General features: G+C 37.2%; 1 protein-coding gene across 9 annotated transcripts in view; it reads right to left on the reverse strand.

Moving 5' to 3' along the window:
* The window catches only part of ZNF148 (zinc finger protein 148), a 139,131-nt gene that overhangs the window by 62,729 nt on the left and 55,343 nt on the right, over positions 1-21,059 (reverse strand). For 7 of the 9 annotated variants that reach the window (XM_070406405.1, XM_070406404.1, XM_070406399.1 and 4 more), the window contains 3 exons: positions 20,051-20,187; positions 14,107-14,280; positions 12,846-13,194 (listed from right to left, as the gene is read on the reverse strand). In XM_070406405.1, coding sequence (XP_070262506.1) covers positions 12,846-13,178 — 333 coding nt within the window. In that variant the 5' untranslated portion in view covers positions 13,179-13,194; positions 14,107-14,280; positions 20,051-20,187. The remainder of the gene's footprint in view (positions 1-12,845; positions 13,195-14,106; positions 14,281-20,050; positions 20,188-21,059) is intronic. The other 2 variants (XM_070406400.1, XM_070406407.1) reach the window with 2 other exon arrangements.

Genomic DNA, 21,059 nt, shown 5'->3' on the forward strand with positions numbered 1-21,059 from the left:
TTCTCGCAGAGGTGCTTGCAGCGGTCATTGTTCCATCACGGGACTGCGGGACACAGAGACCCGGGACCTCTCCGAGGCAGAGCAGACTGGCAGCCACTGCGGTTTGCTCCACCCTGATGATTCCCTGAGACCCCGCCCCACCCAATTTACAACCCCACCCAAGCTGTGTGCAGAGGCTTTTGCATATGAATGGCCTGGCCTTTCTCCACCTAAAAACCTGTCAAACTGCAGCTGGGACAGAGAACCCCTGAGCTTCGAAAAGAAGGCCTATGGCTAGTCAGCAGCTTGCATTGCTTCACAGCTGCGCCTCATCTGGGCACCTCCAACCCCAAACAAAGAGGAGGAATCTGCAGATCTCTCTGTAGCTCCTGCTGGGTGGCCTCAGGCAGTGGCTGACTTTGCACCTCCTTGGAGATCCATGAGCCAGTCTACCCAGTGGTCAGAGTGAGACCATCCAGGTTACAACTCTTCACATCCATAAGAGACACACTCAGGGGGCAGACTCAGTGAATGCCAAAGCCCCACTGAAGCAAGTGTTGCCCCGTAAGGGTGTCTCCACAGAAGTTCTCCCATTGTAGATACAACTGGTCCTCACAGCCAATTGGTCTGGAGGCCAATTCCTTCCAGTGATACCAACAGCAATCAAGGCTTAACTACAACAAGACTGTACACACAGCCCACAAAGGGGTGCACCAAGAGTGTCCAACTCAGGTAATTAGGGAGGCTGAACCACTGGGCCCTATAGGACACCTAGCACACAAAGCCACTCTATCAACACAGGGAAGCATAAAAAATGCAGAGACAAAGAAACAGGTCACAAATGAAAGAAATGGAGGAAAGCAAACTATTGGATAAAGAGTTCAAAACCACGGTTATAAGGTTACTCAAGAATCTTCTAGAAACCTCCAAGAAATATAGTGAGACCCTCAAGGATCTGAAAAAGGACCAATTAGAAATTAAGCATACACTGACTGAAATAAAGAATAACATACAGAGATCCAGACTAGATAGCAGACTAGAGGATCGCAAGAATCAAGTCAAAGATTTGAAATACTGACTAATTACAGAGGAAAGGAAGGTGGGGGGCGGGAAGAGATTAACCAAAGATCTATATGCATATATGCATTACCAATGGACACAGACACTAGGATGGTAAAGGCCTGGGTTAGGGCGGGAACTAGGTAGAGAAATGAGGAGGAGAGGGGGAAGGGGACATCTGTAATACTCTGAACAATAAAGATTTTTAATCCTATATAATAAAAGCCTAATATGCTAAGTGTCTGGTCATCCGGTCGTCCGTTCAACCAATCAAAGCATAATATGCTAATGATATGCTAAGGCTGCTCAACCGCTCACTATGACATGCACTGACCACCATGGGGCAGATGCTCTGACCGGTAGGTTAGCTTGCTGCTGGGGTCCGGCTGATCGGGACTGAGCAAGATGGGCCGGACACGCCCTGGAGCCCTCCTGCAGTCCCTCCCTGGCTGGCCAACCTCCAGCCCTGATCCTGCACCAGTGGGGCCCCTTGGCCTGGCCTGCACCCTCTCGCAACCCGGGACCCCTCGGTAAATGTCAGAGAGCTGGTTTCAGCCCAATCCCGCAGACCAGGCCTCTAGCAAATAAATAAAAATTAAGTACCACATGTTAGAATGCAGTGGACATCACTGTTTACAATATCCTGCCTTAGGTAATAACTTAAATCTCATTAAATGGAAAAATCAGATAAACCCAAACTGAGAAACATTCTACAAAATAAATAGTTGGTAATTTTAAAGTATTATAATCATAACAAAGTAACCCAGACTAAAGACACATGATAATGAACGATACAACATACAAATTTAAACTGGGTCTTTTTGCGAACGAACTTTAATTGTGGGAAAACAAGGATATAAAAGAGTTGAAGCACACAACTAGCCAACGTTACCTAATTGACATTAACAAAATAATACACCCAAGGACAACCAGAATGTGCATCTTTTCAGGTGAATAAAGAATATTCAACAACTTCAATATTCATAATCATATGTTGGGCCTTATCACAAGTCTCAATATATTTTAAAAGACTGAAATTATACAACATACAATTCTCTGAACACAATTATTAAATATCAATGGCAAAAAGATATCTGGAAAACTAAAATAAAATAAAAATCAATAAAACCTAATTCTTTGAAAAGACCAGTAAAACTGATGAATGTCTTCCCAGACTAATGAGGAAAACAAACAATTACCAGTATTAGCAATGAGAAAGAAGAAATTATAGATCCATCTTTTACTATAAAGCATAAAATATTATTTAGAACTTTGTTCAACTAAACAAAACAAAATGGACGTCAGATGCCCAGAAGATGTCCAACGGTTGGACATACCCCAAAGGGTCCCAGATTGGAGAGGGTGCAGGCCGGGCTGAGGGACACCCCCCCCCCTGCACAAATTTCATGCACCAGGCCTCTAGTATTAAGATAATAAGGGGGGAAAATCATATGATCATCTAACTGATGGAGAAAGAACATTTGGTAAAGTTATATACACCCATTCATTTTTGCTTAATTTTCAGCAAACAAGAAAACTTCTTCAACCTAATAATGATCATGTATTAAAAACTTACAGCTAAAATAATTCTCAATGATGAAAAACTGAATGCAGTCCCCTAAAGATCAGGAACAAGGCAAAGATGTCTACTCTTACCACTTCTATTCAACACTGTACTAGAGGCTCTATTGAGTGCAATAAGGAAGGAAAAAGTAAGACATATAGATTGGAAAGGAAGATATAAAATATATGAATAATATAATCAAACAATATAACCATAAATAAACCTAAAGAATTACTATAACTATTAAGTACATGTAACAAGGTCACAGAATACATAGTCAATATAAAAAGTACCAACTGCATACTACGTACTAATCATGAACAATTAGACGTAAAATTTTTTTAAGATGTCTCTTACAATTGTATCCAAAATGTAAAATAATACTTAGGGGTAAATTTAAGAAAATATGTCCAACAACTCTACACTTAAAACAACAAAACAATGCTAAGATAAATTTAAAAGCATCTAAATAAATGTAACAATATACCATACTCATGGATTGGAAGCCTCTATTGTTTAATGTTGGTTTTTAAGTCAATATATAGAATTACTACAATCCCAATCAAAACCCAGTTGGCTCTAAAGAAACTGAAAGCCTGATTATATTTTTATATGAAAATGCCTAGACAATCACAACTGTCTTGCAAAGAATAACAAAATTGAAGAACTACACTACCTAATTTTGATATTTACTATAAAAAATACAGCAATCAAGACAATGCAAAATGATGCAAAGATAGACATTAAATCAATCAAACAAATGAAAATGCAAGAGAAATGGTTAACTTCTATTAAAATGTACAAAAATGACTTGTACAAGAATGTTCATAGCAGCTTTAATCATAAAGTTTGAAAACTAATAAATAATCATATAACGGAAAATAAACAAAATTTAGGATAAATTAATAGAATATTAATCAACAATGAAATGAAGTACTTGCTGATACACTCAATCAACATGGATAAACTACAAAAACATTAATTATGCTGAGCAAAAGCCAGAGTAAGAGGTACTTTTGATTCCATTGTCATGAAGTTCTCAAGTGACAACTTTAATCTATGGAGGGGAAGGGGGGGAGAGGCGGATCAAAATACTTGTCATGGAGGGGGTTAACCAGGAAAAAATACAAGGAAATCTTCTAAGATGATGGAAATATTCTATATCTTTATGAGCTATTGGTTATATAAGTTTAAGCAGTTGTCAAAACTATAACTTTGATCTGGGAGCATTCCACTTGAAACTTTCCCTCAGTTAAAAAAAAAAAGTATTTTCACTCAAAAAATGTTTAATTGCCTACAAGAGCCCAAGTACTGACAATACAAAGTTAAAAGACAGGCTCCAGAAAAGAGACCTTATAGTCTTGTAAGCAAAGAAAAGCAAAATAAGTTAGTTACAATAATGACACTCACAGAAAAAAAGAAAGCTTTTAAACTGAAAAGTGAAAAATGGTATATTGCCAAACAAACAATAGTATAGGTACATAAAATATGCATAGAAGCAATAGAAAAAAATAATAGTGGACCTGGACAAATAAAGTAATTTGATGTGCTTAAAGGACAAAGCGAGGAGAGGGGCTTGAATTACTAGTGTAAGGAGCTGGATAGCATGAGAAGATACCTGATTTGAAGGCTCTTTCAGCCCATGCAAAAGAGTATATTCTAGAGGTGTGCAACAAGAAATCTCTGAAGAAGTTTTAGTAGGGAGTGAGAAATAAAAATCTCATTTTGGAAGGTCACTATAGAAACTGTATGAAATATAGACTGGATAAGGCTTGGGCTACAGTCAGTCTAATAAAAAGGGTATTGTAATGTATAGAATACTTCATCCAACAACAGCAGGGCCACATTCAGGGCCATAAAAAAGCTTAAAAACAACTTTAAAAGAAGAGAAAGCCTCACTATGTATGCTCCCAACCCATAATGGAATTAAATTAGTAATCAATAACAGAAAAACAGCTGGAAGATCCCAACATATTTGGAGATTAAACAACACACTTCTAAATAACATATGGCTCAAAAAATCTCAGGAGAGGATTTTATGAATTTGACCTCAAAGGCAAGGGAAGCAAAAGAAAAAATAAATAGGACTATATCAAACTAAAAAGCTTCTGCACAGCAAAAGAAACTGTCAAAAACAAAAAAGCAATCAACTGAATGAGAGAAGATATTTGCAAATGACACCTCCTGATAAAGGGGTTAATATTCAAAATATATAAAGAACTTATACAAATCAACAACAAAAAATCAGCCAACAAAACAAAAAGGCAACCAACTGAATAGGAGAAGATATTTACAAACAAGAGCTCTGACAGCAGTTTAATAGACAAAATATATAAAGAACTCCATACAACTCAACACCAAACAGACAATCCTATATAATAAAAGCCTGATATGCTAATTATCCAGTCGGCTGTTTAACCAATCAAAGCGTAATATGCTAATGATATGCTAAGACCGCTCAACTGCTCGCTATGACGTGCACTGACCACCAGGGGACAGAAGGTCGACCAGTTGACCAGTCGCTATGACGTGCACTGACCACCAGGGGGGCAGATGCTCTGACAAGTAGGTTAGCTTGCTGCTGGGGTCGGCCGATCAGGACTGAGTGAGACAGGCCAGACACACCCTGGAGCCCTCCTGTGGTCCCTTCCCAGCTGGCCAACCTTCCATGTCCCTCTGCGGCACCGATCGTGCACCGGTGGGGTCCCTCGGCCTGGCCTGCACCCTCTCACATTCCGGGACTCCTTGGGGGATGTTGGAGAGCCGGTTCCGGCCCAATCCCGCAGACCAGGCAGAGGGACCCCACTGGTGCATGAATTCATGCACTGAGCCTCTAGTCCAATTATAAAATAGGCAGCGGACCTGAATTGACACTTCTCCCAAGAACACATACAAATGGCCAACAGGTATATGAAAAGATGCTCAACTTCACTAGCTATTAGGGAAATGCAAATCAAAACTACAATGAGATACCACCTCACACCTGTTAGAATGGCTATTATCAATAAGAAAAGTATAATAACAAGTGTTGGAGAGGCTGTAGAGGGAGAAAAGGAACCATCATTCACTGCTGGCGGGAATGTAAACTGGTTACAACCACTACGGAAAACAGCCTGGTGGTTCCTCAAAAAATTAAGACTAGAGTTACCATATGGCACAGCATTGCAAAGATACATGCACCTCTATGATCAGTGCAGCATTATTCACAGTGGCCAAGACATAGAAACAACCAGTGTCCGACAGAGTATTGGATAAAGAAAATGTGGTACATATACACAATGGAATACTATTCAGCCATAAGGAAAGATAAAATACTGCCATTTGCAACAATATGGATCTTGAGAATATCATGCTGAACAGATTAAGTCATACAGAAAAAGTCAAGAACCATATGATTTCACTCATATGTGAGATTTAACACCAAAAACAACAAATGAACAAACAAGACAAACATACAAAAACTCATAGACATAGACAACAGTATGGTGCTTATCAGAGGGAGAGGTAACAAAGGGTAATTCATCAAATATATGATGACAGAAGGAGATTTGACTTTGGGTGGTGAACACACAATGCAATATGGAGATATATCAGAATTGTACACTTGAAACCTACATAGTTTTATTAGCCAATGTCACCACAATAACTTTAATTTAAAAAGAAATTGCAGGAGAAATTAAAAGATATGCAGAACCAAATGAAAATAAAAATACAACTTATCAAAATTTGTGGAACACAATGAAAGCAATGATTAAAGGAAAATTTATAGCACTGAATACATCCTATCTAATAAAGAGGGAATATGCTAATTGACCCTCACACCATCGCAAAGATGGTGGCGCCCACAGACAATAAGGAGGGACTATGCTAATTACTGCCCCGCCCTCAAAGATGGCAGCATCCACAGCCAATAAGGAGGGAATATGCTAACTGACTGCCCCGCTCTCAAAGATGGTGGCACCCACAGCCAATAAGGAGGGAATATGCTAATTGACTGCCACGCCCTCAAAGATGGCGGCGCCCAGTTCCCTCAGCTCCGCCGGGGCAGCAGGTGTGCAGCAAGGCCACTCCACATGCCTGTCTCCAGAGTCCCCCAGTCCCCTCAACCCCCGAGCCGCCCAGGGCCGGCCTAAGGAGCAGGAAACCAGGGCTGGCCGAGGCTTGCGCTGCCGGCAGTGGCAGCAGCAGAGGTGTGATGGGGCATCGCCTCCCACCTCTGAGGGCTCCCAGACTGTGAGAGGGGGCAGGCTGGGCTGAGAGACCCCCCCACTCCAGTGCATGAATTTTCATGCACCAGGACTCTAGTATATTAGAAAAGAAGATCTAAGAGAATCTGGTCAAGATGGCAGCACAGGTAAACACGGTACTTGCTGCCTCCCACAACCACATCAAAATGTACAACTAAAATACAGAACAACCATCAATCCGAACCACCAGAAATCTAGCTGAATGGAAGTCCTACAACTAGGGAATTATAAAAGAAACATATCAAGAATGTTAGGAAAGGCAGAGACACAGAGTGGAATCACAGAACCAGCTGATCCCACACCCAAGTGCAGCAGTTTAAAATTGAGAAAGGTATCTTGGATGTGGAGGTTTCCCTGAGGAGCAAAGGTTCCCTGCCTCAGATCAGGCCCCCCAGCCCAGGTTTCCAGTACCAGGAAGAGAAGCACCCACAACTTCTGGCTGAAAAAAAACAGGAATTGTGGTTGAGTAACACAGAGGCTGTGGGAATCCCAGGCACTTCCTCTTAAAAGGACTCATGCTCTCATGGGACTTATTGCACTCCCTCCCTCTGAGTTCCAGTGCTGGGGCAGCAGCTTGGAGATACCTGGGACATTCAGGGAGAAACTAACTTGCCTGGAATCAGGGTGAGAGCTGGAGGAGCAGCTTTCTCGCAGACAGAAGTTTTGGCACAGGCCATTATTCTTTTGCTGAGCCTCCCCACCACAGAGCCAATAGGTTGCACCATTATCTAAATCTCCATCGAACTGGCTCACACTTTTTGCTTCACCTTAGAGATTCCCCTGAGCCCCTGCCCCTCCCTACCTGCAGGCTCATCCAAGCCATTTCCAGTGGTTTTTCCATACAAGTGGTCTCTTTTGCCTCATGCTTTGGACTTTCCTAAAATTGCCAATAAGTAGCAACTGGCATCAGAGTGCTTCACACCTCTCAATAAGTGGCCCCAGGCCTGGCACTAGTGACAGCTACCCTGGTTCAGAACTTTGCCTTTTCTGGGCACCTCCAAGCTCAATCTAAGTAGCAGCCATCTGCAGATGGCTTTGTAGCTCATGCTGGGTGGCACAGGGGAGGGCACAGGCCGAGGCTGACTTTGCACCTCCAGGGAGGCCCCAGAGCCAGTGCATCCGGTGGTCAGCTTCAACCATGCCAGATTACAGTCCTACCACCTCTACGAGTGACACACTCAAAGAGCGGACTCGGTGAGCACCAAATCCCCACTGAAGCCAAGTCCTGCTCCATAAGGTCAGCTCCTGCACAGGTCTTCTGCTATAGTTACAGCTAATCTTCGCAACTGATTGGCCTGGAGGGGGCAGGGGGTGTCAATCCCTCCCACTGACGCTAGCATCCATCAAGACTGAATTACAATAGGACAGTGAACACAGCTCACACAAGGGCACACCAAGAATGCCCAACTCAGATGACTGGAGAGGCTGAGCCACTGGGCCTTACAGGACACCTAATACACAAGGTGACTCTGCCCATTCCAGGAGACATAGCAGATCTACATAATACATAGAAACAAACACGGGGAAGCAGCCGAAATGTGGAGACTCAAATACAAGTCACAAATGAAAGAACGAGGGAAATCTCCAGAAAAAGAACTAAATGAAATGGAAACAAGAAAACTACTAGATACAGAATGCAAATAATGGTTACCAGTATAAGGATGCTCAAGGAACTTAATGAGAATTTCAAGGAAGTTAGTGAGAACATCAACAACATAAAAAAGGAGCAATCAGAAATGAAGCATACACTAACCAAATAAAGAGTAATTTACAGGGGATCAACAATAGAGTAGAGGGTGTTGAGAATTAAATCAAGAATATGAATATAAGGAAGCAAAAAACACCCAATCAGAACAGCAAAAAGAAAAAAAGAATCCAAAAATATGAAGATAGTGTAAAGAGCCTCTAGGACAACTTCAAGGGTACCAACATATGCATCATGGCAGTGCCAGAAGAAGATAGGGAGCAAGAAATTGAAAACTTATTTGAAAAAATAATGAAGAAAACTTCCCCTCCCAGGTGCAAGAAATAGACATACAAGTCCAGGAAGCATAGAGAGTCCCAAACAAGTTGAACCTAAAGAGGCCCACACCAAGACACATCATAATTAAAATGCCAAAGGTTAAAGACAAAGAGAGAATTTTAAAGCAGCAAGAGAAAAGCAGTTAGTTACCTACAAGGAAGCACCCATATGACTTTTGGCTGATTTCTCAACACAAAATTTGCAAGCCAGAGGGAATGGTGAAAAATATTCAAAGTGATGAATAGCAAGGACCTAAAACCAAGATTACTCTACCCAGCAAAGCTACTATTTAGAATTGAAGGTCAGATAAAGAGCTTCACAGACAAGAGAAAGCTAAAGGAGTTCATCACCACCAAAACAGTATTATATGAACTGTTAAATGGTCTTCTTTAAAAAGAAAAAAAAATTTTTTTAAAGATCAAAATATGAACAATAAAATGGCAATAAATACATATCTACCAATAATTGAATCTAAAAATAAATGAACAAGCAGAACAGAAACAGACTCACAGATACAGAGAACATCTTAACAGTTGCCAAATGGGGTGGGAGGGTAATGGGTAAAAAGGGTGAAGGGATTTAGAAATACAAATTAGTGGTTATAATATAGTCATGGGGGTATAAAGTACAACATAATTAATATAGTTAATAATATCCTAATAACTATGTATGGTGACAGATGGATGAGATTTAGCGAATGATCAGTTAATAAATTTTATGTCTAATCACTAAAAACCTGAAATAATATAGTATTGTATGTAAACTATAATTGAAAAAATAAAAAAATAACGATTAAGAAAAAGAAAAAAAATCTGAAAGAAGATCTAAAATCAATCATCTAACCTACCACCTTAAAAACCAGGGGGGAAAAAGAGCAAATCAAATCCAAAATAACACAAAAGAAATAATAAAATTTAGAACAGAAACCAATGAAATTGAAAACTGGAAAGAATGAAAATCAAAAGCTGGTTCTTTCTAAATATATGTAAAATAACTAAGCTCAACTGGGGAGAGAGGAAATGGGAAACTTCTTCAGTGGATATAGAGTTCAGTTTTGCAAGATGAAATGGCCTAGAGATGTTTTACAATAATATGAATATAGTTAACATTACTTTACACTTAAAATCTGTATTTTAAAAAGGGCAACAAGACCCTAACTAGCCAGGCTTAAAAAAAATAAATACAAATATAAAAATATAAAAAATGAAAGTGGAAAAATGAAACTAGATCACCAACTTACACCATACACAAAAACAAACTCAGAATGGCTAAAGGACTTAAACGTAAGACAGAAAACCATAAAAATCCTACAAGACCCCATAGGCAGCAAAATCGCAGACATATGTCGTAGCAATATCTTTACAGACAAAGATCCAAGGGCAAGAGAGATTAAGGAGAAAATAAACAAATGGGACTACATCAAAATAAAAAGCTTCTGCACAGCAAAAGAAACCATCAACAAAACAACAGGAAAGCCCACTGCATGGGAGAACATATTTGCCAATGCCATTTCAGAAAAGGGAAATTTACAGAGAACTCATATAACTTAACAAAAGGAAGATAAATAATCCAATCAAAAAATGGGCAAAGGACCTAAATAGACACTTTTCAAAAGAGTACATACAGTAGGCTGAGAGACATATGAAAACATGTTCAAAGTCACTAATCATCCGAGAGATGCAAATCAAAATGACAATGAGGTACCATCTCACACCTGTCAGAATGGCTATCATCAACAAATCAACAAACAACAAGTGCTGGCGAGGATGTGGAGAAAAGGGAACCCTCCTGCACTGCTGGTGGGAATGCAGACTGGTGCAGCCACTGTGGAGAACAGTATGGAGTTTCCTCAAAAAGTGAAAAATGGAACTCCCATTTAACCCAGTGATCCCACTTCTAGGAATATATCCCAAAAAACCAGAAACACCAATCAGAAAGGATATATGAACCCCTATGTTCATAGCAGCACAATTTACAATAGCTAAGATTTGGAAACAACCTAAGTGCCCATCAGATGAGTGGATTAAAAAACTGTGGTATATCTACACAATGGAATACTACGCCGCTATAAAAAAAGGAACTTTTAGCATTTGCAACAGTATGGATGGAACTGGAGAGCATTATGCTAAGCGAAATAAGCCAGTCGGAGAAAGATAAGTATCACATGATCTCACTCATATGTGGATATAATGATCAACATAATTTGATGAACAAGAATAGATCCAGAGATAAATGGCTGGGGGGGGGGGGGGCAGTTAGAGAGCAACCAAAGGACTTGTATGCATGCATATTAGCATAACCAATGGACACAGACACTGGGGCGGTGGGGGCTTGCCCAGGGTGGGAATGGCTGGGGGGGTGGGGGGGGGTGGGGGGGGGTCAAGCAGGGAAAATACAGACATATGTAAAATTTTAGACAATAAATAAAATAATAAAAGAAAAAGAAAGTGGGGACACCACAACAAGATTTTATGGAGATTGAGAGAATAACAAGGGACTACAATGAACAATTCTACACTCACAAATTTGATAACCTAGATAAAATCAATCAATTCTTTGGAAGATACAATTAGCCAAAATTCACACAAGAAAAAACAGATAATCTGTGTAGGCCTGTATCTGTAAAAAAAATTGAATCAGTAATTAAAACCTTCCAAAAAAGAAAATATCAGGCCATATGGATTCAGTGGTAAATTCTACCAAACATTTAAGGAAGACATTATACCAATTCTCTACAATCTCTTCCAGAAGACGGCAGCAGAGGGAATACTCCTAACTCATTCTAAGAATTCAGGATTACTCTAATATCAAAATCAAACAAAGGTATTACAAAAAAAGAAAACTAGACCAATATAGCTTATGAACATAGATGCAAAATCCTCAAAAAAAATATTAGCAAATTGAATCCAATAATGTATAAAAAGAATTATACACCACAACCAAGTGGAATTTATTCCATGTATGCAAGGCCAGTTCAACATTCAAAAATCACATCAACCTACTAAAAAAAGAAAAGGCTATTGCAACGGGCTATGTAAAAATTGGTAAGCATATATACTAGAACAGAACTATAAGCAGTTATCCATTTATTCACACTATGTGCCAACGATTGGGATATAAGGGAAAATAAGACAAACTTCACGCTCTTGTAGAATTTACAGTCTATTAGAGTCAGAACATTGAACAAGCAATCACAAGCCCCTAAATCAGGGACTCAACCTAGACTGGCAGGGTGATGGTGATGAAGCACTAACTAGGCTAGAAAACAGGGAGGGGTATATCTGAGGAGGATATTATAAGCAGGATATATGAAGGTCATGAATCAAAAGAAAAAGTACAATATATTAAATGTACTGAAAGGAATCCAGGTTTAATATCACAGAAAGAAAAGGATTACATATGGTTATGGTTTTGCTGGTTATCAGGTAAAATTAAAAATACAAGAAGGAAAAAACTTTATGGGTGCCTACAAAAGAATACCTTAGGTGATAAGCCATGATATCTACAGTAAATAGAGAAGACTAAAGATCTTAATATACTTTCAAAAGATGAAAAAATAAAGAAGGCAGGAACTGCTAAGTTATAGAATTTGAAGGAAAGCCCTTCAAGTGCATGCTCTTTTTCTAATTATGCTCAAGATTCAATCTTTCCACCCATTAAGGAAAAACTCAGAAGTTAAAACAAAATACTTTAAAAATTAAGCACTTAAAATTTTAACACACAGTAATCCTGATGAAGAAATAAATGTTATCCTGGAAAAGATAAGTTTCTAAAATGTATGTAATACAAAAAGTTAATTTTGCATTTTCCAATATAATTCACGTCAATATTTAGTGTATCTATTTAAGAACACCAATGTAAACTATTTAGCCATTAAACGTTTTCTGAAATTTCTTCAATGACTTGTAGTATTACCCAATACTAAATTATGTTTCTAATTATATGTTTAATATTTTATAAAGGAGTTACTTACAGGGACATTAAGTGCATACTGTAGTCCTTGAGGAAGTCTTTCATGTGTTTCCATCTGCTCTTCATCATTTTTCACTGTTTCCTCATGGACCATGAGTTCATCATGTGATATCATATCCTGTTGTCTCATTTCACTTTCTTGTAACACTTCATCTGAAGCAAGGATCTCCTGGTGGGGCAGACTCCGATCTTGAAGTACCGACTCCTGCAGGTCCCCAGACACAGTGGACTGGCCAGACACTCCACCCATTACCACCATCGCCCTGGAAGACTGCATTTCGTCTATGCCGCCACATTTAAGAAATAATCCTTCCAGTTTGTCGTCAATGTTCATGCTTAAGTATAACTGCCTAGAAAGACCAAGTTTGGTAACAAAGCATAGTAAATTAGTTTTATATGTCTACTTGATAATTTTTTAATTCAAATTATGAAAGTATACACTTTAATAGAAAAACTTCACTCATATATTTCAGTATTGCCTCCAATTTTTAAATTACCAAGACTAGTAGAGCAAAATACAAATTTTCATCTTTGTCTTAAAAGCATACTCTAATCTATTTTTATGAAAAATGAGCCTGACATTAAGGAAATATGTATTTGTAATAGTCAAAGGATTCATATCCTTTAGGATATTAAAATGTTTTATAAGAAGAAATACATTCATTAAGAAATAAACTGACAAAACATTATCAGGCAAGTCATAAAATAAACTTAGAAACAGTCACTAAATATATAACATAATAGTGGATTACAATAATCAAAGAGACAAACATTAAAACAGAAGTACATACTTCATTTACCAAACTGGTAATAACTTTTAAAAAATTAAGTACAATGTTGAGGTGGCTGACGAAAAGACACATCTACTGACAATGGGAATAAAAATTAGTTCAACAATTTTCAAAGGCAATTTGGTCTATATATCAAAAGTCATAAAACTGCACATATTCTTTGAACCAGTGATTATACTTTTAGGAACCTATTCTGATGAAATCAGTAATGCATACAAAGATATACACGAAAAATCACTGTAGTGTATGTAACAGTGAAAAACTGAAAATGTACCATATATTCAACAAAAGAAAACTACTTAAATATATTCATACATATGCTTTAAAACTAAACTATAGTGATGGCTGCACAACTCAATAAATTTACTAAAAATCACTGAATTGTACATTTAAAACAGGTGAATTTTAACTTTATTGCATGTAAATTATATCTCAATAGGTTTTTCTTAAAAATAAAATCAGAATGGCTACCCTTGGGAGGGGCTGCTGATAGGAGGCAGGAAGAGAAGGATGTCTGAGAGCTGGCAATGTTTTTTCTTGAGTTGAATGATGGTTGCACAGGTGTGCTCACTTTGTAAAATTGCAAGATGTACATCTGTGATATGTGCACATTCTGTCAGTTGTTACAGTACTTCAATAAAAAGTCTGTTGAAACAAAAAATCCATATAGTCATAAAAATATTCTTTAAAAATATTTTTAAATGTGGAGAAATATCCCAATATAAAGGGAATTGTGTGTGTGCGTGTGTGAATGTGCACAAGTTTATCTAAAATATTAATATTAACATTACCAAAGGATGGTAAAATTACCAGGTTTTCTCTCAATTATATTTATCTCTAATTTGAAATTTTTCCATAATAAAAATTTTTATAAATGTTTTTAAATTTCTTTAAATGTAATAAAAGTACTTTCATTACTAATATAGTCAAGTAGTTGTACATGATTAAATAGGTCATGATAAAAACTAGACACTATTACATTATCTTATTTTCTCTATTATTATAGAAAAGCCAAGCAATATTAAATCTGCCCTTCTAACTCTGGTTGCTATAAATTCATATTCCATTGTGTTATTCTAGGAACTAACAACAACCATGAAATTCAAAGAAACATTTCAAAGAAGGTCAAAGCATTGGTACAAAGCTTGTTTGTTTAAACTAACTTCTATCATCAGATTGTGTGAAATAAACAGACATACCCTACCCAAGAAGGGAACATAATTAGTAAACACATTAAGTATGTTTCAGTTTAGTCACCTCTTTCCCAAATCAATAATGCTTACTGCCTTGGATCATAGCTTTCAGAGGTAAAATAAATGATCAGTTAAGTTCAAATACACTACTGAAATTTAAATACTATTTCTTTTACTAAGGTTTTTATATAGGGAGAAAACTTTACTTAAATAAACAGCTAAAAACATATAATAGCAAAGTAAACAAAATAAAAATATAATTCATACTTGCTAATCTTGTTTTCCCTGGTACCAGGTACTATCAGTCTGGATTACATAGGACAAAGGACCGAGAATCTCATTTCACTTTTTAAATTCTCTAAGTAGCAAACTTAAAATCTAAAGAAAATATATTTTAAATATACTACCAAATAACTGTTCTCTTCAAATATTCTGTTATCACATTTCTTACAAAATAAACTATCCTATGACTATGTGAAACTTAAGTTTTTGAGGGTTAGAATTTGCTTATTTTGGACATTTCTTTGGAAATCCTTATCAAATAAATTATATTCTTCTAATCTATTTACTGTTTTCTTAAAGAATTAGGAAAGCCCCTAACTTAAAAAGGACTTATATATACAGTTGCTGCTTCAGTGGCTAGGGCTACACAGTTTTGTTTTGTTTTTAAGGAGATTTTTGGCTCAGTGGTTGAGTGTCAACCTATGAACCAGGAGGTCATGGTTCGATTGCCAGTCAGGGCACATGTTCAGATTGCTTGGTCAATCCCCAGTAGGGGGTATGCAGGAGGCAGCCGAGCAATTCGCTCTCATCATTGATGTTTCTATCTCTCTTCCCCTCTCCCTTCCTCTCTGAAATCAATAAAAATATATTTTTTAAATAAATTAATTAATTAAAATTAAAAAGGAGCTTTTTAAAATATAGGAGCTGTATAAGAAGAGATTATTAAATTATCAATTTAGAGAAACTGACCTAGGACAGAACTTAGTTTTTAAATAAAAGTGGCCGAAGTTGAAGCTGAAAGCCAACACAAGGTCCACATTTCCCTAAAGCGGAAGTACCGAACTCCAATGTTCCTGATCACATACCTTACCAATTTTTTAAAATTTAGCATATCCTAATACATCTGACCTTTGCACAACACAGGGTTAGGAGTACTGACCCCCTGCATATAACTTTTAATTCCCCAAAAACTTAACTAGTCCCTTGATATCCTTAAGGGATTGGTTCCAGGACCCCTGTTCAATACCAAAATTCGAGGATGCTCAAGACCTTATAATAAAATGGTGTAGAACAATGCATACAGTCGACCCTCAGCATCCACAAATTCCCAACCGAGGATCAAAAATAAGTTTTTTAGGGCTAAAACTTATTCAATGTATGGTTGGCTGAATCCACAGGTGTGAAACCTGGAAATACAGAGAATCACTATATATTGATTGGGAAAAATCTGCATGTAAGTGGACCCACACAGTTCAAACCCATGTTGTCCAAGAGTCAACTGTATATGCATACTATTTTAAACTAAACTCCTATAACATTGTGTTAATATATAATGTCCACATCAACAAACACAAATATGTAATACATATATACATATATATATATACATATATACTAGTATATATATATTTCTTTTTTTTACTCACCTTATCCCTAACATCAGACTGAAACAATTAGAATTGAGGAAGTCGAGGTACTTTGGAGATACAGAATACTTTGAGGGAAAAGGCAGGTTTGCATAAAGTGCCAAAGTAAGGGACTTAGAACAGGAAGACAGCAAAACCTCAACAGAAGTGGTAAATGGAAAGGGAAATAGAAATACTGTGAATGGAAGACAAACTTGACCTCTTTGAAAATTTTCTTGAAAACAGGCCATATACGCAGAAAAAATAATTCTCTCTACCTTTTTTACATATGGGTTCTTATTCCTATGACCATATTGGCTTAGCCTATAAAGTATTTTTAAGACAATTTCCCTGAAATACCAGAAAATACTAAGATAACACAGATTTCAATATCAATGAACAGTGCTCTGATGAGGTTTTAAACTAAGCCTTGGAAAGATCTATCCAAAATGAAAACTACATGTAACCCTGACCCAGCAACCTCAGTGCTAAAAATACATACAATCCTGCAGGCTTATTCATAAAAATTAACCAAAGATATATGTACAACCCTTTAATAGGAAAAGATTGGAGACAACCTAAGCATCCACTGCCAAGACTTATTATTATTCAACCATACAATGGTATGCACACAGCCATTAAAAGGAATGATGCAGCGGGGACAGGGGCAGGCTAGAAGGGGCCAATGGGGGGGGGGGGGGGGGGGGGAACGACATATGTAATACTTTCAACAATAGGTGGTTGCTATATGTGCTGAAAAAAAGTTCTCCAAGATATATTAAGTGAAAAAAATCCAAGAGAAGAAACAGAGACAAATAGCATGACCCATACTTGTATCACATACCTCAGCTAGTGTCTGGACAGAGTAAACTGAACAGGAAATGAAATAAGGCTCTCAAACAAAAAAGTTAATTTCAACATCCCTATAGTAAAAGGGAAAAGTAGAAAGCTACACCAAGAGAAATGACAAAGGACAAAGTTATTGTCCTTAACTTTCGCCCTCTAACTCCTAATGATCTCAAAGATCTCATGTGCTTCACAGCACATTCAAAAATCCAAACACAACAAAAGGTCCCATGCTCAAAATTTAACACAAGATATTTCCCTTTTAAAATTTCAGTCTTTTTAGGGAGGACCAGATAAATGTAAAGAAAACTCATGTAATCAATACACATTTCGATGTGAACAGTTAAATGTATTTTCCTGATAAACCTTCAAAAAAGCCAACTGTTTTTTGACCCAAATGTCTGTGCAATTAATGGAAATTCAGGATTTAGGGGTACTATATAGGTGAGAGGAAGAAAGAAATAATGCTTCTTTTAAATCATGTCACCTACATAAAAGAGTGCACTAGAAGATACAAAGAAATAATTTGCATTCCCAGGAGCCGCTGGCCAACTGGGAAAAAAGGACTAGAGGGAGTAGTAAGTCACCCTGAGCTCCTTGAGATGACCCACTACCTTGTAAGTGAAAGGACCTTGGACAGCTGACAATGGTGTACAACAGCAGAACTGTTAACAACCAAAACAGGATAAAAAATTAAATCCAAAGGCTAATTCAACTAAAGGTGGGTTGGTACTCCTAGAGTTTCAAGTTAACCATAACAGGGATTACTAACAAGAACAGGAGAGGAGAGAGAAAGGATGGGGCCCACCTTCGGCCAATTTCTGCTAAATGTACCTTCTAACTCAGCATTATTTCCCCTTTCCAAGTTTTATTCTTCCTCATCTCCAGCCCTCTGCCAGAGAAGCCAAAAGGTACAGCAACAGAGATATTTAGGGGGCCACAATACAGCTTCCTGCTCAATTCAATCCCCACTCTCCGTCACACACCTTTTTCCAATAAAAAATGTTTGGTGCAGCTATGTAAAAGTAATCCAAATTGTGGTGGGTTAGGAAACCCCTCGTCATTGTTGTGAATTACCAACCATCTCTCTCCTGTCTTCCAGAAGAGACAGCTTACTCTTCTTGTTGTCACTGTCTAGTTTAATGCTTCTAATCAACTATGTATGTGCAATTAGAAACTAAGCTTTATAGAAATAGAGTAAATAAACTTCGAGTAGGGGCTTTTCATAAGGAATTAAACACATGGGCTTTTAATACAAGCATTTGCAAACAATTACTTCCTAAACTGAGGGGACTGTTAGTCTTGTTTTCAGAGGACAAAGTAAACAGAAGCATACCAGATGGACAAGTTGGGCATTAATACTCATTTTTAATCAAGTACAAAAGGCATTTAAAGTGCTTACTGAGTTCTTTTTTTATAACAGTTCTGTGCAATTAAAAAGAAAAATATCTTTCCACATTTGTTAATAGGCTTGAGTCTATACTATAAAATTCAGAGATTATCATCATCTGGAAAGCACTGTGCTGAGTACATTTATGTATCTTAATTCACTTAATATTTACAACACTCCAGACAGTAAGAGTACATCCCCATGTAACAAATAAAGAAAGAAAAGCAAAAACTAAGCATATTCTGCACTTCAAATATTCATCACCAAAGTCTTCTAAAACAATGTAACAAGAAAATAGTGGTATTTAGAAATATTAAAATATCAAATTTATGGCAACTCAAAATGTTTAAAGGCACAATTACAATTTATCTTAAAAAGGAGCTGGGGGCGGGGGTGGGGAGGGCGGTGAACAAAGGTCCAAGTAAAAGAGAACCCTATATTCTGCTGGATCTAGTTGTTTCATCCATCACATTATATGTTAACAATTCAAACATTAATATTAAAAATACTTCCTCTATTAGAAAACTATGAATTTTCTACAGTTTTCTATAATAAAAGGAATATCAAAAATACTTAAAACAAATTTCTTGCTCAAGCAAGTGTGGCTCAGTTGGTTAGAGTGTCATCCCATGCACCAGAAGGTCAAGGGTTCGATTCTGGGTCAGAGCACATACCTAGGCTGTGCTCAATCCCCAGTCAGGGTGTGTACAGGCACGTACAAGCATATACAAGAAGCAACCAATCGACGTATCTCTCACATTGATGTTGGTTGGAGTGTCATCCTGTGCACCAAGGTGGCAGGACTGATTCCTGTTCAGCGCACATACCCAAGTTTCAGGTTTGATCCCAAGTCAGAGCACATAGAGCACATGCAGGAGGCAACAGATTGGGGGGGGCGGGGGGGGGGGGGGGGGGCGGCGATGTGTGTCTTCCTCTCTCTAAAATCAATTTTTTTTAAAAGAAAATAGTTTCCCTGGAGAATTTAATGTAAGTATATATGTGTTGATGACAGGTAGATGAAAAGTACAATGCCCTATACAGCAAAAGGATTAAAGAAGAAAACACTTTCCCACCTAAATTTCTCAAAGTTACATAATAAACATTTTTCTGTGCTGAACAAAACTTAAAATCTAAAATAACAACAACATAATACAACAATTTTCTCTTAACACTGTTTTTTTTGGGGGGGGAGCGGGGGGGGGAGAGAGAATAAATCCCAAGTTTCTACCAGATCTGAATACCAAAACATAAAAAAAACCATTGCACAAACTCAACATAAAATCCTAGCATCCAAAAACTGGTTTCATATTTGAAAATTTTACTTATTCATGATAATGAAAAACAAGTACTGAAGTTACCTGATACTAAGGTAAAAATGAAGACTTCAAGGAAGGGAATTCTGTACAGTCGAAAAAGAAATCATGGTTGAATTTCTACCTTTCGTAAGCTTCAGTGGCCCTCAATACCACCTTAAACCACTTACGCCATCCGATTCCTAAAAAATAAACACAATGAACAAAACACATTATTTATGGAGGAAAAAATACTGTACAAATACAAAATGGAGAAACTGGTACCAATAATGAAGTAATCACTCTTTGTAAATAATAAGCTATGCCTGAATGACCAGTGCATTGACTTCTTTTAAGTCTGAAACTGGGAAAATATAATAGTAGTAAGTAATAACTTATGATATAACCCTGACCTTATAAAAAATAATTTGCCTAGATCTGGAGTTTACAGATTCAGAGATACGAGACATTGAAGGAAATTCAGAGGATTACAGAACTAAATGGTTAAAAAAGAGAAAACAAAGATTAAGAAACCACTTAACACTATTCATATCTGCTTTGTAATGTCTATGAAGTGAAGAAGCACACATAATACCAAACCTTACAAATAATAAAACTAGTTATGTACAGAATGCAATTGTAATCATAATAGAAAAGATCTAGCTTCAGAAACATAATCAGCAAGGTTATCTTTGATAGGAAAAGCTGACAAAAAGATGAGAGTAATCATAGGGAGACTGTGTACCATATCAAAAAAAATATAAACCCAAGGCATAAGCTATAAACAAGAAGAAAACTGACAGTGAGTATTTTTATAAAGAGACTTGAGATAGCAATTAGTTTTGATAAATTTGCTTAGTAAAAGACTAAAGAGTTTATGGAACTTACTAACACAGAGATATTTAAAAATACTGGATTCCTATTTTATCAAGAATAATTCATACATACTCCTTCACAGGAAGCTTGGAGACCAAACAATATATGAAAACTCTGATTTTGTATCAATTTTTACAATGGTGCAAAGGCAAGAATAGTCTTTCTCACCTAGAACCGGTAATAATTCCATCTGTGAACT

This window comes from Myotis yumanensis, unplaced genomic scaffold (genome assembly GCF_028538775.1).
Source record: "Myotis yumanensis isolate MYYU_CA2020_CCGP unplaced genomic scaffold, mMyoYum1.0.hap1 SCAF_2, whole genome shotgun sequence".
Taxonomy (NCBI): Eukaryota; Metazoa; Chordata; class Mammalia; order Chiroptera; family Vespertilionidae; genus Myotis; species Myotis yumanensis.